The 13,264-nt window shown below is 41.9% G+C and overlaps 1 protein-coding gene across 2 annotated transcripts in view; it reads left to right on the top strand.

Annotated features, from left to right (window-relative positions):
- Positions 1 to 1,096: 1,096 nt before the first annotated feature.
- Positions 1,097 to 13,264, top strand: part of PCMT1 (protein-L-isoaspartate (D-aspartate) O-methyltransferase) — a 44,842-nt gene continuing 32,674 nt past the window's right edge. For both annotated transcript variants that reach the window (XM_038526315.1, XM_038526314.1), the window contains exon 1: positions 1,097 to 1,340. In XM_038526315.1, the coding sequence (XP_038382243.1) occupies positions 1,112 to 1,340 (229 nt within the window). In that variant the 5' untranslated portion in view covers positions 1,097 to 1,111. The remainder of the gene's footprint in view (positions 1,341 to 13,264) is intronic.

A 13,264-nucleotide genomic window follows, 5' to 3' on the forward strand; every position in this document is an offset into this window, starting at 1 on the left:
GTATGTCTCGGAATGGTAGTTGGCTGTGTTACACTTGACAAAATCCGGTGAGAACTGGAATTTGAAAATCGCTGCTCACGAGGTAGTGCAGAGAGGTCTTGACGTTGCTTTGTTTCCTTTCTTAACAGTTTATTGGAGTAAATGATGACTGGATTCTGTCAGAGCTCTGATTAGGAGTCAGCAAGTTGGAGGCGACGGGCAATGTTCCCCGTCAGCTTCTCACTCATTGTCTTGCAGGGCTGATAGCGATAAAGCTGGTGTCCAGTCTAACGGTGGCATTTGTGGGGATTAATTAGCTGAAAATGCACACTCGCGTCCGGAGAATAACGCATTCTCCATTAGATACCGTGTTAATTTTAGCCGAAAGCATTCCCACGCTGCACCCCCACGGTGCCCTCCCTTGCCGTGGTGCCCTCCCACTCTCCGAAGCTGCGCTGGAGACTTGCAACAAACCCGGGTCCCCAGCTCTCTGCTATAACCAAATACCGACGGACTTGGCACAGCGCAGAGGCTCGCGTGCTCGGGAGGGAAAGGGCTTTTGCCCTCTGGCTCTAAGATTATTCGGGCTCCGCCGTACGCAGCTCTGACTCTCACCGACCTAAACGTTAGACAAGTGGGTTGGGAGAGGCGGCACGAAGGAAGCCCAGCGTCCAACAACCCGCACAGCTATAGGAGCAGACCCGCGGCTCGCGGCAGCTGACTCAGCTGCGACGACGGAGCTAGCCGCAGCGGCGTAACCAGATCCGGCAGACGCGGCGGCACGCACCGGCCCCGCCGCCGCGCCACCGCGCCATAGCGCCACCGCGCCGGGCGACCGAGGCCGCAGCCAGGCACGCGACCGACCGCGCTCGGGCCCACGCCGTCCGGCCGCAGGCGAGCTCAGCAAGTTGGCGGCGCGCAGCCCGAGGCCTCAGAGGGGTGGCACGCGGCGGCGGCGGCGGCGGCGGCGGCGGCGGCGCTGACTCAGCCCGGGCTCCCATCCCAGCCCGTCCGCAGCAGCCGCAGCAGCCACCCGGGCAGTCGGCGGGGCACGAGGCCACCCCTGCCTGCGGCCCCACCCCGCCGCACCCGAGGCCGCGCAGCGTCACAGAGCGCATGCGTGCCGCGGGGGATGCCGGGAGCGCGCAGTGGCGGCACCGGCGGCGACAGCAGTCACAGCGGAGACTCCAGCGGGGACGCGAGCGGGGCGGTGACCGTGTGGGAGGTGGTCTCACTCTTGGGGAAGCTGCTGGGCACCGTCGCCGCGCTGAAGGTGGTTCTGTACCTGCTCCGGGTGTGCTTAGCGATGGCCTGGAAATCCGGCGGCGCCAGCCACTCGGAGCTAATCCACAATCTCCGCAGTAAGTGCCACCCCCGCCCAGTGTGGGGCAACTGGGCCAGGCTAGGCCCGGACTGGGTCCCCCTGGGCCGTCCGCAACGCTCTGCCTACGCCCCCAGCGGTGCGGGCTGGAGGGTACGGCGCAGGCTGGCGCCAGCAGTATCGAACGGCGTGCGCTTGCGATTGCCTCCCCCGGGACCTGTCACTCATCGGCGACGTGGACGGGAAGGGCAGGGAAGGAGCCACCGGCAGCTCTTGGTGGGGCAGGGGCAGGCGTCGCCCCACGGGCCTGGGGGAAGGGCTGCGGCGCAGGTGGTGGGGCTGTCACTCGAGTCCGCCGCCTGCTCGGTCGGGTCTGGCGGGCGAGGGGCGTGCCCTGGGGGGGGGGGGGGGGATGTTGGCCTGACCCGGAGGCTGGGCCGGATCCGAGGCGACCGCACCCTCGACCCCCGCGTCTTTCTCGCCTTCCTCCTCTCTAATAATCGGCCACGCTGCTAGCATTCTCTCCTTCCTATACTGCCTCCCCCGCCCTCCGTTTTTTCCTCTGGAGGGAGATGCCACCGTCTGATACAGGCGAGGGGAGGGAGGGAAAGATGAGAGTATTGTCATTGCGGATGCTGGGAGAAATTTCTGGGGCAGCTGTCCAGTGGAAATGTTCGCGGGGGACGGAGGAAGAAAGAATCAGAAACGCTCTTCCCGAGAGACTTGTATTTTGAGAGCTTTTAGAGATCCTGGGATCCAACCAACGATTGTGTGCGTGTGTGGAATGTTCTAGCTTTATTTCAAGGCAGTTTCTTTGTATCATTCTCTTTAGTTATTGTATTCCTTCCTTTTGCGATAATTTTAGGGTGGGATGAGTGCTGTGTTACTCTCTGTTTTTAGATCGAGATGCAGTGTTGCTGTCTGGTTGGGAGACCAGAAGGACCGCACTCCCTAATACCTTAACTCTAGTCAGAATTCATAGCACTCTGTTTGCCACCGACTTTGCGAATAATCGTACTCTGCCCACGTGGTATTTTTTAATTGTCGTATGTTATTTAGCTTTTCTTGTGCTTGTCATGTTTCCTAATTCGATTTGTAACCTCCTCGAGGGCTAGGACTTTTTTTTTTTTTTTTTTGTTTTTGATCTTTGAACTCTCTCAATACTCATTCCTTTTTTCATAAATGCAATTAAATATACGTTATATGCTTGGATCTGTGCTAGGAATACCAAGGTAAGTGAGAGAAATGAATATCCTTGTCTGGCACATGATTAGTACTTAATAGTCATTTGACTTTTTTTTTTTTTTTTTGCAGTGTTTAAAAGTTTTGAAATTGTGTCCTTTGCATTTAGTAATGAAAAATGTTTAGATTTCAAAATTCTGTCAAGCATTGCCAGTGTTCACTTTATGGAAGGATATTTGAGTGGAAGTGGATATTTATACGCTGAGACAGTGTTTTTAAGTGTGATTTAGGTTCCCATGGATTACACATAAGCTCAGTATGTTGTAAATATTTTAATAACATTTCTTAAAATGATCTAGTGCCTGCTTTTTCAGTGTACACGTCCAAAACATTCTATGCACAAATTATGATTAAGTAATTTTCCACTGGTAAATTATCACAGGAGATACTTGGCTATGGCAGAAATTTGTAATCATGCTCTTCATGACTCTTCTTTTGGGGCCAAACTTGTAAGTCAAAACTAGCTCTTTTCCCAGTGGTTTTATAATCATTTTATTGCATCATGCATTTATTGCATTTATAGAATTCCTAGCTGAAACGTTTAAGGATGTTTTTCTGTCAGAAAATTTAATAATAAGTATTTAACATACATGGATGTTAATACTGCAAATATTTAATCTTATACTGTATCCATGATTCATGATAGGAAATTAGAGTGCTCAAAATGTGTAGCCTCTTGTGACACTTGTGCAATGTTAGTTTACTTTCTGAATTCTAGCTAATAGACTTCGTTTCTATTTATTAGTTTATTATGAAAGTACTATTTTCTCATGTGAGAATTTCAACTGGCACAAAATTTGAAAATTTCTCCCTTTTCCTAGTTATTCTACTGTTGTGTGTTCCTCCTAACTTAAAGGCTTCTAGTTGAATCTTTAGAAAAAGATTAAAGTGTGATTATATTGTGGAATAACTATATTGTACCCTTAAAACTAATATAGTGCTAAACTGTTAACTATACTGGAATTAAAATAAAAGACTTAAAAAATGTGTTATGTTGATGTTGAACTGAAAAAGGATCTGCAGATCTGAAGAGGAAGCAAATTATAGTTGTACATTAAAAAAAATAAAGTTCATGATTGCTTTAATTTTAATATTATGATCATATTGAAAATAACTACTGAGTTTTCCTTTTATAAGATGTCATAATAGAAATATGGTTGTGTATGATTTCATAGTTGATAAATCATTTACAGAATATTGTAGAATGTATATGGTATATCTCATAATATTTCATAGCTTATATTATGACAACCACTCTTTTTTTTTTTTTTTAATTTATTTATGATAGTCACAGAGAGAGAGAGGCACAGAGACACAGGCAGAGGGAGAAGCAGGCTCCATGCACCGGGAGCCCGATGTGGGATTCGATCCCGGGTCTCCGGGATCACGCCAAAGGCAGGCGCCAAACCTCTGCGCCACCCAGGGATCCCTGACAACCACTCTTTTAAAAAAATATTTTATTGATTTATTTGAGAGAGATAGGGAGCGTGTGCACACAGGAGGGGGAAGGGGCAGAGGGAGAAGGAGAAACAGACTTACACAGAGCAGGGAGCCTAACACAGGGCTGGATCCCAGCACCCTGGGATCATGACCTGAGCCAAAGGTGGACGCATAACCAACTAAGCCACTCTGACAACCACTCTTAAGTAACTTAGAACAGTGGTATAAAACTTGAGCATACTTCAGAATCTCCTGGATCACCTGGAGAACTAGTTAAAATACAGATTGCTATGGCTCAAGAATTTGTATTTTTTAAAAATCGATTAATTCTTTTTAAGTAGGCTCCATGCCCAATGTGGAGTTTGAATTTATAATCCTGAAATTAAGAGTCACATGCTCCACCAACTGAGCCATCCAGGTGCTCCCAGGAATTTGTGTTTTTGTCAGGTTCCTAAGTAATACTGCTACTGGTCTGGGGACCACGCTTTGAGAATCACTAACACAGAGAATTGAAAATTATGAGATTAAACTCTGCTGCTGTTTTAGCCAAATTAGTTTTAAGCTTTATAATAAAGTCTTGGGGAAAAAGTGTCTATAACAGTTCTGCTCATTAGAACTCTCTGTAAAGTCTATATCTCCCCTGTTCAGTATGGTAGCCACTAGCTATTTGTGGCATTCAGCATTTGAAATGTGGTTAAGACATCAGAGGAACTGGATTTTTTTTTTTTTTTACGATTTTATTTATTTATTCATGAGAGACACAGAAAGAGAGAGGCAGAGACACAGGCAGAGGGAGAAGCAGGCTCCATGCAGGAAGCCTGACATGGGACTCGATCTGGGTCTCCAGGGTCACGCCCTGGGGTGAAGGCGGCTCTAAACCGCTGAGCCACCCGGGCTGCCCAGGAACTGAATTTTTATATTATTTAACTTAACTAGCCACCTGTGGCTAAGGGCTACCATATTGGACAGTGTAGGTCTATAGAAATGAAGAATATGCTTATTTTATAATTATGAGCTGATAATGTACTCTTAAATTAACTGAAAACAACTATGAGCCTGTTTAATCCAGGAAATGTGACAATTTAAGAAGTAATGCTTAAGTTAGAATTTATTTTATACTTTTATTGGGATAATATCAAGCCATGGTAAAAGTTTGGAAAAGATGGGGACAGGGGTGGATGATACTGAGAAAGGTGGTCTCCTAGAGCAGTGTCTAAATCTGAGCATTTGTAAAAGGTTAACTCTTAATTTGTTAGATTTTAAATGCTATACTGGCCATATAGAACAACTTATTTTTTTAACCTAGTTTTGTTTGTTAAAAAAATTCAATCCACTGCTCTAATATTTCAGTTTTTACTTTGCATTCTTGATTGTGTCATTTTGTATATACTATAATGTTTACAGGATTTGTCAGTCAACTGATATTTAGCTGTCTTCTATATGCCAAACACTAGAGTTACAGCACTGAACAAAACATATATTTTCTCTTGTAGATTGCTTCTAATGGGAACAGACGAGTTACAATACCTAGTATGTCACATGATAATGTGACAGAGCAGGGAAGGAGGATTGGGAGTGTTGGGTATGAGGTTTGCAGTTGTGGGAGGGAAGGCCTCAGTAAGGTGTCACTTGAGCAAAGAATTAGTTGAGGGGAAGAAATTCTAGCTAGGCAGATAGAGCCAGGGGACAGGCATTGCAAGCAGAGAAAATTGCATGTGCTAGATTTGGATTTCGAGTATTTGAGAAAGATTGGAGTCAAGGATATGACAGTAAGGTTTGGGCCTGGGCAATTGGAATGATTTGCCATTTTCTGAGTTGGAAATAGTGAGTGAGCAGCAGGGACTTTCAGGTGGTGGGGAGGAGGTGTGCAAGGAGGTGTGGGAGAGCAGGAGTTTATTTTTGGGGATGTTGTATTTGAGGTGCTTAGAAGACATTTCAGTGGAGACCTTGAGTAGGCATTTTTTTTTAAAGATTTTATTTATTTATCTATGAGAGACACAGAAGAGAGAGAGAGAGGCAGAGGGAGAAGCAGGCTTCATGCAGGGAACCTAACATGGGACCCGAACCCAGGTCTCCAGGATCATGCCCCAGACCGAAGGCGGTGCTAAACTGCTGAGCCACGTGGGCTACCCTTGAGTAAGCATTTGGATAAGAATTATGATAATTTGTAATTTTTGTATCCTTATTTATTGCTGCAAATAAATTGGAATAATTTTCTTTTTCTATTTAGTGTCAGTTCTTAGCTACTAATAGCGTAACTTGTGGAAAAGACAATATTCCGTTAGTTTTATCATGTGTGTTCATGGGCCAAATAGAACCAGCTAAGAAAATCCTAAGGGGGATCCCTGGGTGGCCCAGCGGTTTGGCGCCCGCCTTTGGCCCAGGGTGTGATCCTGGAGACACGGGATCAAGTCCCACATCAGGCTCCCTGTGTGGAGCCTGCTTCTCCCTCTGCCTGTGTCTCTGCCTCTCTCTCTCTGTGTCTCTTAAGAATAAATAAATAAAACCTTAAAAAAAAAAGAAAAAGAAAATCCTAAGAGATTGTTTTCAAAAATTGGGATTTGATTAAAATCCAGAAAATAGGGTAGCCCGGGTGGCTCAGCGGTTTAGTGCCGTCTTCGGCCCAGGGTGTGATCCTGCAGACCTGGGATCGAGTCCCATGTCGGGCTCCCTGCATGGAGCCTGCTTCTCCCTCTGCCTGTGTCTGTGCCTCTGTGTGTGTGTGTGTCTCATGAATAAATAGATGAAATCTTAAAAAAAAATCCAGAAAATACCTCCTCATTTTTATTTGTTTCAAGTCAATCTTACAGGTACATAAGTAAACTTAGATTGAATAAGATTTAATTTATATGATAAGGGGCTTTGATATCAGTGTGTCTACTTAAAACAATTAAAATTAAATGAAATTAAAAATTCAGTTTCTCAGTCATATAACCATATTTTTCAAGAGCTCAATAGCCACATGAGGCTATAGGCTGCCTATTAGTGCAGATATAGGCCATTTCCATCATCTTAAGTACTATCGGACAGCACTAGATCTAGATGTATTATATTACATTCTATTTAATGTGGTCCACATTAAATATACTGTTTCACATATACTGTTCCACTGTTCCACATATTTTTATTAGTACTACATTTAGTTTTGGCCAACATGCTTTACAAGTAGCAGTGAAAAAAAACAAAAGATTATTAGGGGAGTGATCAAGATGATGAGAGTTGGCATTTTTATATGGTGATTTGATGCGATTGAGGTGGTTTGATTTAGCAATGAGAAAGCCTAAGAGAGCAAGTGTTTAAATATTTTAGGAAATTTGTGTAGTAGAGGGTCAAACCAGGACAAATGGAAGGCAAATTTTGGCTCATTATAAGGAAGTATTCACAAAGCTATCCTAACAAAGAGTTGTCTTTGAAAAATAATGTTTTCTGTCACTGGATGTGTTGAAGCAAAGAATGGTTTATCATTTCTCTATAAGGGATATCATAGAAGAGATCTGCCATCAGCTTTGATTGTGCACTAAACCTCTAAAGATCCTTCCAAATCCAAGATTCTGTGTTTTCAGTTGCATCATGGATTCTGTAAAATCAGCTGTAGAATGTGTGTGATTTAGGAGAGAGACACAGAAGTTAACATTTGGTTACCTGTATTTTAGAGTTTTGTATAACATTTTAGTTTGTCAAATGTGAGGAGTCCAGGGAACATCCTCCTTTAAGAGATACTGTCAAAATAAATAGTTAACTTGATGTATCTATTAGGAGTGATAGCAGTCCAGGGAAAGATGTGTTTTTCTTTCTTAATTATCTGACACAGAGTGCTACATTACTTTCAAGTGACTCAACAAATCTGGTAAGAAAAATGTATTTTTAAATAAACTCTAGTACTTAGATGATATGCTTTATCATAAGTTGCTGTATCATAAGTTGCCAGCCATCATGTGGAATTCTTCTTTGACTATAGTGTGAATTTAAACCTAATCTCTTTCAGACTTTATATACCAAAAGTATGTCAAGTTCTGCTTACATCTTATCGTTCCTAATCATTCTAGGTAGGAAATAAAAGGTGACCAGTTTGTTCATTTCTTATTGTTTTTCCTGGCATGTTGATAGTTGAGAAGGAATATAGAGTAGATGATTAACAACTGTTAAGTCACATAAAGTAGAATAATGTAACATAATCTTTTTTTATTGAGATGTAACTTTGTAGCAAGTTTAGAGACACTTGTTTGAAGTCCATGGCAGTGTTCCCTGCTTCATATCAACACAGGCTTTCTTCCTTTTCAATTCTGCCAGAGTTGCTTCTGTTCTTCTATTCTCCCAGACTAAAAATCTTGGAGTAGTCATTGATTCTTTCAGACTGTCACCATATTAACTTAGCATTTTTTTAAAGATTTTATTTATTTATTCAAGAGACAGAGAGAGAGAGGCATAGACATGGAGAGAGAAGCAGGCTCCTCGCAGGAAGCCGGATGGGGGACTCAGTCCCTGGACTCCGGGATCATGCCCTGGGCTGAAGACAGATGCTGAACCGCTGAGCCACCCAGGCATCCCTAACTCAGCAGTTCTTATGGATACCTTTCCTAGCCATCGCTTCTACTGTATTTTCTTTGGTACTCTTCCAGCCTGGATCCTTAGTCCACACTTGGAATGATACACCTCCAAGTGTCTGATAGGTTGTCACATTCTCAGTGTCCCTCCCCTCAGCTCTGTTCTACTCATTACGCAGAAAGTCACTTGCCTGCCCAGGCTTCCTGTTGCTTACTGTATTAAATGTAAACACCTCTTGCTTAGCTTTTAGGCCTCTTTAGGGTATTATACAGCCTATTCCCATGCTCCAACTCTAATCCTATTCTTCAGACTGATCTTGTTTTCCTCTTCAGATACTGTGTGCATTAGGGTACCTGTTCAGCTGCTATAACAAAGACCAAAATAACAATGGCTTAAACAAAATCAGTTTCTATCTCCTGTAACAACCCAAGTATAAGCAATTCAGAGCTAATAGTGTGGTTCCACAGTGTTGAGGACCTGGGTTCCATCTCTCTTGTGCTTCCTAAAGTCTTCCCCTCATCTGAAAGGTTGAAGATAGTTTACCTCCATCATTTCCATATTCTAGCCAGTGGGGAGAAGAATGGGAAAAGAGAAAAACCTCCATTCCTTTCTAAGGGGATGATCTGGAAATTGCATACAAATTTCTGTGTATGTTCCATTGACAAGAACTTTATTGTAAGACTACACATAACTACAGAGAGGCTAAGTAATGCACCCAGTTAAAATTCTACCACTGTGAAGGAAAAGGAGTCCCCTGCCACATCTTACATCGTGCTAATTGGAGGGGTCTGTGTGTGTGTGTATTGTGTATATATCTATATAAATTATACTGTTTGTGATTAGAAGGTTAGGAGAATTAGGATTAATTTTTATTTTTTAAAAAACCATTCATTCATTCATTCATTCATTCATTCATTCATCTGTTTTCTAAGTAGGCTCCACACCCAGCGTGGAACCCAACATGGGGCTTGAACTAACCACCCCAAGATCAAGACCTGAATGGAGATCAAGAGTTGGACACTTTAACCAACTGAGCCACCCAGGTGCCCCAAGATTAATTTTTAGTCAAGTAATATATGGACATGATTAAAAGATAAAATCATACAGAAAGGCCTCTATTGAAAAAAAATAATTGTTTGGCTCCATTCCTCTCCACCTCTAGACTCATTGCGTAGAGGGAACCACTTTTAACTATTTTTTTTATAAAGATTTTATTTATTTATTCTTGAGAGAGACAGAGAGGGGGGGAGAGAGGCAGAGACACTGGCAGAGGGAGAAGCAGGCTCCATGCAGGGAGCCTGATTAACTACATTTTTTGGTTCTTCTGGTGATTATCTTCATGTCTTTAAATCATGTGGTTAAATAGTCATTACTTGTTTTATCAGCTTTAGACATTTTCTGTTAACCTTCTGCCGAGATGGATTAGTATGTACACCCTGCACACCCACCCTTCCCCCATATGGTTATACTTTTTTGCTTCCTTTTTTGTGGTTACCTTAAGTAATATACTTTAACCTCAGTTTCTTGTTCCATAATTTATAAACTAACACTACCTCTGGTAACCCTTCTACTCTGAAAGAAAAGATACTAGGAGTTCTCCCTCTGATTTTCCAACTTATTGGTGGCTCTTTTACGTTGTCAAAGTTGATAATTTGCATTTTGTTCTGAGCAGTAAATAAGTTCAGATTTTATTGATTTTTTAAGTGCTGAAAATCAATAGTTATCGATGGTATGGCCATGTCAGCATTTGGCTGGGTTATGTAGTCAGCTGTAAGTTTATTCCCTGCTTTCTGTTTCTAATATCGTAGATCCCTCCACTATTGTAGAGGAATTGTCAGATATTTTTCCTTGTTTTTCCATTCAATCAGTTGCTTGAAATCATGTCATAAATCATGATTCTTACAGCATTTTTTTTCTGCACCCTTCCCCATCCTTCCAGTTGAGAGAAACAGACACCTTTACATGGTTCTAATCTTTTCAAGTTTTTTATTATTTGGCTTATGGTTTGAATTCTATTGCATTTTCCTTTTTGAATCCTACTAACTTCTCCTTTGGATCAATTGCATATTTGGACCACCATTAGCCATTATTATAATTATTTAATTTAATTAAGGCCCTTGATCAGTTGCATATTTGGACCACCATTAGCCGTTATTATAATTATTTAATTTAATTAAGGCCCTTGGTCCCTAGAGTGCAAGAAGATTGGGTGTGGGTGGTTCTAAAGCTGTTCACTATTTCAGAAAGACTAAGGATAATCATACACTTACTTGTAATTAGGCTATATATGAGAACTAAAACATTAAATTATTTTGCTGTTCAATAAAAATATTTCAGGGAGCTGGCAGTTGTATATGTCAAATTACCAAAAATGGCAAAATAAGGGCAGCCCCGGTGGCGCAGCGGTTTAGCGCCGCCTGCAGCCTGGGGTATGATCCTGGAGATCCAGGATCGAGTCCCACATCGGGCTCCTTGCATGGAGCCTGCTTCTCCCTCTGCCTGTGTCTCTGTCCCTCTCGCTCTCTCTGTGTCTCTCATGAGTAAATAAATAAAATCTTAAAAAAAAAAAACTTTAAAAAAAATGGCAAAATAAGTTAATAACTTAGTAAATGTAGCTTATTTTAGGCATCTTTCAAAATGCAGAATTGGGGGCAAAAATAAAAAGCATCTTGTGTTGAAAATTTTGGAAACCACCCAGTAATGGCCTAATAGAGCTTGATTCTGAGCCTTGATGTGTACAGCTTATTAATAAATAGTGACATGCTTTTAAAAACCATTTAGGGAGCACCTGGGTGACTCAGTCAGTTACGTGTCTGACTCTTGATTTCAGCTCAGGTCATGAACTCACGGTTGCTGGGCCTGGAGCCTGCTTAAGTTTCTCCCATTCTGTTGCACATTCTCTTTCTCTTAAAAAAAAAAAAAAAAAAAAACTAATTTGAAAAATTTGACAAGTACAGTTGTGTAACCAACACTAATGATATAGAACAGGGGTCAGCAAACTACAGCCTTTAAGCCAATCTGTTCTTTTGTCTGTATTTATTGATAAAGGTATTTATTTATTTTAGAGAAAGAGCACACATGTGTGGGCAGGCCAGGGGAGGGGCAGAGGGAGAGAGAGAATCCTGAAGCAGACTCCTGACCGAGCATGAAGCCCAATGTGGGGCCCAATCCCAGGACGTTGAGCCACCAATTCAGTGACCTGTTGAACCTCCCAGGCATCCTTATTGTCTGCTTTTAGAAATAAAGATTTATGTTAACACAGCCTTTTTTGATATTGTTTGTGGTTGTTCCCATACTACTTTGATAGAGGTGGGTTGTTTCAACAGAGAGTTTTTGGCCTGCAAAGCCTGAAATATTTACTATTTGGACTTTTATGTAAGCTTGCTAATCTCTAATACAGTTCTTTTTCCTTGTGCCCTTTTGCAACTAATCTACTCTTTTTATCTGTAGCAGTCATAGATCAGCCTTCTGCCATTATGGTTTTGACTTTTCTAGAATTTGATATAAATGGAACCATATAGTATATAGTCTCCTTATGTGGCTTCTTTTACTGAGATTAGTACTTTCGAGATTTATCCATGTTGTTGAATGTATTGGTAGTTTGTTTTTTCTTTTTTTTATTGTTGTTAGGTTTTAATTTTTTTTCTTTTAGTAAGCTCTATGCCCAATGTTGGGCTTAAACTCATGACCCTGAGATCAAGAGTTGCATGCTCTGTGTACCAAGCCAACCAGATGTCTCAGTAGTTTGCTTCTTTTAATTGTTGATCTATCTTTCTCTTTCTTTCTTTCTTTCTTTCTTTCTTTCTTTCTTTCTTTCTTTCTTTCTTTCTTTCTTTCTTTCTTTTTCTCTTTCCTTTCTCTTTTTTCTTCTCTTCTCCTCTCTTCTCTCTTCTCCTCTCTTCTCCTCTCTTCTTTTCTTTTCTTTTCTTTTTTTTCTTCTTTTCTTTCAGAATGAGTATGCAGAGGGGTCAGGCAGACAGAGAGAGGGAATCTCAAGCAGACCCCCCACTGAGCGTCAGACCTATTCTAGGCCTTGATCCCAGGATCCTGAGATCATGACCTGAGCCAAAACCAAGAGTCAGATGCTTAACCAACCAAGCCAGACAGGCACCCTTGCACTTTCTTTTTTTGAATTTTCTTGAAAATGTTGCTTCATTCTTGCTTTGCTTTGAATTTTGCTCTTAGGAAATCTGATGGTTGCCTAATTTTTTTTTTTTTAACTCTTCTTAGGTAATTCGAATTTTTTGCCTTGAGGCTCTGAGGTTTTTTTCTATGCCTTTAAAGTCTGAAAAAGTTTTTGTTGTTGTTGTCATTTGTTTTAGAGAGAGTATACCTTGGACTTGGGCTTGGGGTGGGTGGGGGAAGAGGAAGGGCAGAGGGAGGAGGAGAGAGAATCTTAAGCAGGCTCCATGCCAAGTGCAGTGGAGCTCCATCTTAGTACCCTGAGATCATGACCTGGGTTGAAATCAAGAGTTGGATGCTTAACCAACTGAGCCATCAGGTGCCCCGAAAGTCTGATAGTTTTATTAGTAAATGTCATGAGCTTGATTTTTTTCCTGGTGATAGTTTTACATACTGCCTGCAGTTTTCTTGGAAATATAGTTTTATTTTTTATTTTATTTTATTTTTTTAAAGATTTTATTTATTCATGAGAGACACAGAGAGAGAGAGGCAGAGACATAGGCAGAGGGAGAGGCAGTCTCCATGAAGGGAGCCCAGTGTGGGACTTGATCCTAG

Source organism: Canis lupus, chromosome 1 (genome assembly GCF_011100685.1).
Source record: "Canis lupus familiaris isolate Mischka breed German Shepherd chromosome 1, alternate assembly UU_Cfam_GSD_1.0, whole genome shotgun sequence".
NCBI lineage: Eukaryota > Metazoa > Chordata > Mammalia > Carnivora > Canidae > Canis > Canis lupus.